Source organism: Phocoena sinus, chromosome 15 (genome assembly GCF_008692025.1).
Source record: "Phocoena sinus isolate mPhoSin1 chromosome 15, mPhoSin1.pri, whole genome shotgun sequence".
Lineage (NCBI taxonomy): Eukaryota > Metazoa > Chordata > Mammalia > Artiodactyla > Phocoenidae > Phocoena > Phocoena sinus.
Window position 1 is genome coordinate 37551397 of NC_045777.1, and position 3841 is coordinate 37555237.

A 3841-nucleotide genomic window follows, 5' to 3' on the forward strand; every position below is an offset into this window, starting at 1 on the left:
AAAAACTGAATGTAATTCAAATAAACGATACAATGGCTTCATGTTTAGTGCTGTTGTGAGCTAATATTGAAACAATACTAAATCAAACACAGAGCTTTTGAGAAAAACCTGCTTTAGTTTTTTTTTTTTTTTTTTTCAGGTGTAAAGGTACGGGAAGATGTTATTTATAGTTATCCCTTAGTTCATTCCACAAAGGATAGATAGACATGCTGCTATGAAGTATAACAGTTATTAATGCAGAGAAAAACTCAGTACTGGTCAAGCGCTGCTGTGATGAAAGGTTTTTATTCCATACATGAAATAGAAGGTCTCAGAACCATCAAATTCCCACCTTATCTTTGAACCCACAGAGGTAACTGTCAATCTCAGTTCCAAAACATCCCTCAGCCTTTTTTTGTTGTTGTTTTATTTTTTTAAATACATCTTGTTTCTTCAGGTTTTAAAACTTTTTATTTGCATATTAAAAAATTGTGCATTCCAATAATTAAAATCATTTGAACAACAACAACAAAAAATGGCACTCTGATTAAACTGCATTTTACAGCCCGCAGGACACCTTGGACCGGCTTGCTCTTTACTGTAGATTTCACTGTCGTCCCACCCAGCCTCCTTCACCAACATGCAAGTTCTTTTCCTTCCCTGCCAGTGAGACAGGCGGATGGGAGGCAGGCGCGGCCTTCGTTGTCAGTAGTTCTCCATTCTTTGATGTGAAAAAGGGCAGCACAGTCACTTAAACTTGATCCAACCTCTTTGCATCTTACAAAGTTAAACAGCTAAAAGAAGTAAAATAAGAAGGCAACGCTCGTGCAATGTACAGTGCATATTGGCAGCGCACGCCTCATTACGACTCGCCTGCTTGCTTCTCCTGTTCAATTGTTTCTTGTGAAGGCAGTGGATTTTTCTCTTTCGTTTCTGTTTTCTTCAGTTTCGACTTATCGAATTTCTCAATCTCAGCCATATCGGGTTTGTCAGACATGGCTGCAGAGGAAGCGGAGCGAGTTACGAGCGAACAAGGTCCGACCTGCGCAGTGGTCGCCGCCGAGTGCCTCAAATACATCTTTATTGGAGTATAATTGTTTCACAAAGCTGTGTTAGTTTCTGTTGTACAACAAAGTGAATCAGCCATATGCATGCATATATCCCCATATTCCCTCCCTCTTGAGCCTCCCTCCCACCCTCCCTATCCCACCTCTCTAGGTCATGGCAAAGCACAGAGCTGATCTCCCTGTGCTATGCTGCTGCTTCCCACTAGCTATCTATTTTACATTTGGTAGTGTATATATGTCCATGCTACTCTCACTTCGCCTTTTTTAGTAGGGAATCTGAGATGTTTGTAAAGAATGGAGGTTAGGTCTGGCTTTTTGCTTTCTTTTTCAAAGACTCTGAAAGGAATCATTTACAAAACAAATTTCGACTAAATACACTTTGTTGGGAGAAGTGGTGATATTTCTAAAGAGAACAAACTTTTAAAAGCAACTTGAAAGATTTGAGAAGCATCCTTTCATTGGTAGGTTTCAACAGATTGATTACAAACTATTTTATAACCACGTGAAAGCAGGCAATTGCCTGTTGACTGCTAGGCTTGGACGTGGCACATGGTCACTTCTGCTGTGTTTCACTTGCGAGAGCAAGTTCTGTGGCCAATCCTATGTTTAAGGGATGGAAAACAGACTCTAACACTTGATGGAAGAAACTACTAAATCACATTGCATGGGAGGGAAATAATTGGGAGAAATTTCACAATCCAGTTACCACATCAGGATAGACTGATTGCTGTAGCAAACAACCCCCAAATCTCAGGATTTTAAAACAGTAGAGGTTTATTCCTTGCCTTTATTACCATCCAGTAAGGGTGGGCAGGGGAGTGGGGGAGGAGCTCTGTTCCACACAGTCACTCAGGAACCCAGGCTCCTTCTGTCTAGTTGCTGTGTCATTCAAGGCCACGGAGCCTTCCACCAAGAGTTCTGTTTCCAACCAGTAGATGAGGGAAGAGGTCAAATACGTAGAAGGAACATCTCCTACTCATCTCAACCTGGAGGTGTCATACATATCACTTCTTTCCCCTTTCTCATGGCCAGAACTGGGTCACGTGGCTGAATAGAACCACAAGGGAGGCTGGGAAATGTGGTCCAGCTGTGTTAGGAGCAAAAGGGAAGATGGTCTGTTGAACACCTGGCCAGACTCTGCTACAGCTACAGACTCTGTGACTGAAGAACATGTTCCAGAAGAGGCACCGGGACACATTTCAAAATGTTGACATGTGACCCTGTGTGGTGGACAAAGTTTAGAAAGACAAGGTCATAATTAGGAAGGGAAGACAGACCCAGGTCCCTGTGTAAATACCTGGGAGATCAGGGCAGGAGTCTGGGGAAGGGTTTGGAGAGACTTTGTACCGGGTGGGAGCTTTGGGGCAGTGGAACTTTAATAGGAGGAGACAGAAGTGAAGGGCATAGAAGAGCGTTGAGCCACATGGGGAGACTAGGTTTGTGTGCTTGTTTGACATTGTTGCCTCTAGTGGGGCCTAAAGTCGATGCCTTAACGTGGGTCGCCTCTGTTAGTGCTGGTTAGAATAATGTACCCCTTAGGGCTACATTAAAAAGTTATGCTCGGCGCCTCATTTGCACCTTCAAAATATGCGCATACATGTGCAGGCCAGAAAAGGCTGCGCTCAGAACATGCATTCTTACGTGAACTGCAGGTAATTGCACAAGCAAACAGGAAGTTGCGTAGGTATGCAGGCAGCTGCCCGCTGGAGAGCTGTGTTGGCACGGGCAGGCATGTGTCTTGTTCGTTTGTGTATGATTTTAAAGGATTCTGCAGAGGGGAGGGAGAGAAAGCAGGCCTCTGGGCATCTGCTTCTCCAGCTACAGCTGTCCTTTGTCCTTCTCAAGGTTTTCTTTCTGGGCAGGGCCAAGTTCAGGGCCTGTTTGTGGCTGTAGGAAAATGGTGCATTTTCAAGGTCTTTTTGGGAGCACTCATGCAGGGGGGTTTGGCCTGAAAGTTTGTGTCCCCCAGACATTAACGTGTTGGGACCCTCAAGCCCAGTGTGATGGTGTTAGAAGGTGGGGCCTTTGGGAGGTACTTAGGTCCTGAGGGTGGAGACCTCATGAATGGAATCAGTGCTCTTATAAAAGAGGTCCCGGAGAGCTCCCAGGCCTCTCCCACGAAGTGAGGACACAAGAGGAGTCTGTGACCTGAAAGAAGGCCCTCACCTGACCATGTTGGCACCCTGATCTTGGATTTGCAGCCTCCAGATCTGTGAGCAGTAAATTTCTGTTGTTCATAAGCCGCCTTGTCTGTGCTGTTTTGTTACAGCAGCTGGACGGGCTAAGACACAGGGTTTGCAGGTGGCCGTTTGGACGTGCATTAGTTCTGTGCTGGGAGTTTGTGGCTGTCTCTTTCGCTGACCGCTGAGCTGCTGAATAAACTCTTCCCTTGAAATTCTCTTTTCTGGGATCTCTGTGTCCTGGTTCTCCTCCTGATTCTGCTGGTCACTTTCCTTTATTTACTGTCCTCTTCCTTCTTTTGTCCCTCAGATGTTTCCTGTGAGTCTGTCCTTAAACATCTTCTAGCTTTCTGGACCAGCGCCGTCCAGCAGAACTCTCTGCAATGGTGGAAATGTTGTGTATCTACGCTGTCCAGTACCATAGCTGCTCACCATTGAACACCTGACATGTGGCTAGTGGGCCAGAGGAACTGAATTTTAGATTTTATTTAATTTAAACTTAAATAGCCATAGGTGGCTGGTGGCTGCTGTATGGTAGCCATAAGCTCTAGAACATTCTTTATGGGAAATAATGTCTACTATAGTGTCAAAACTATCCACCCATTATTACCTGTC

The 3841-nt window shown here is 44.8% G+C and overlaps 1 protein-coding gene across 1 annotated transcript; it reads right to left on the reverse strand.

Moving 5' to 3' along the window:
• Nucleotides 1-434: 434 nt before the first annotated feature.
• On the reverse strand, nucleotides 435-1031 carry LOC116740266 (thymosin beta-4). Its single transcript, XM_032605725.1, has one exon. It carries the CDS (start codon nucleotides 974-976, stop codon nucleotides 842-844), a length of 135 nt encoding a protein of 44 aa, XP_032461616.1. The 5' UTR covers nucleotides 977-1031; the 3' UTR covers nucleotides 435-841.
• Nucleotides 1032-3841: the final 2810 nt, after the last annotated feature.

Excerpts from the sequence above, each read along its gene's own strand:
- LOC116740266 (XM_032605725.1), bottom strand. The coding sequence starts at position 976 with ATGTCTGACAAACCCGATATGGCTGAGATTGAGAAATTCGATAAGTCG.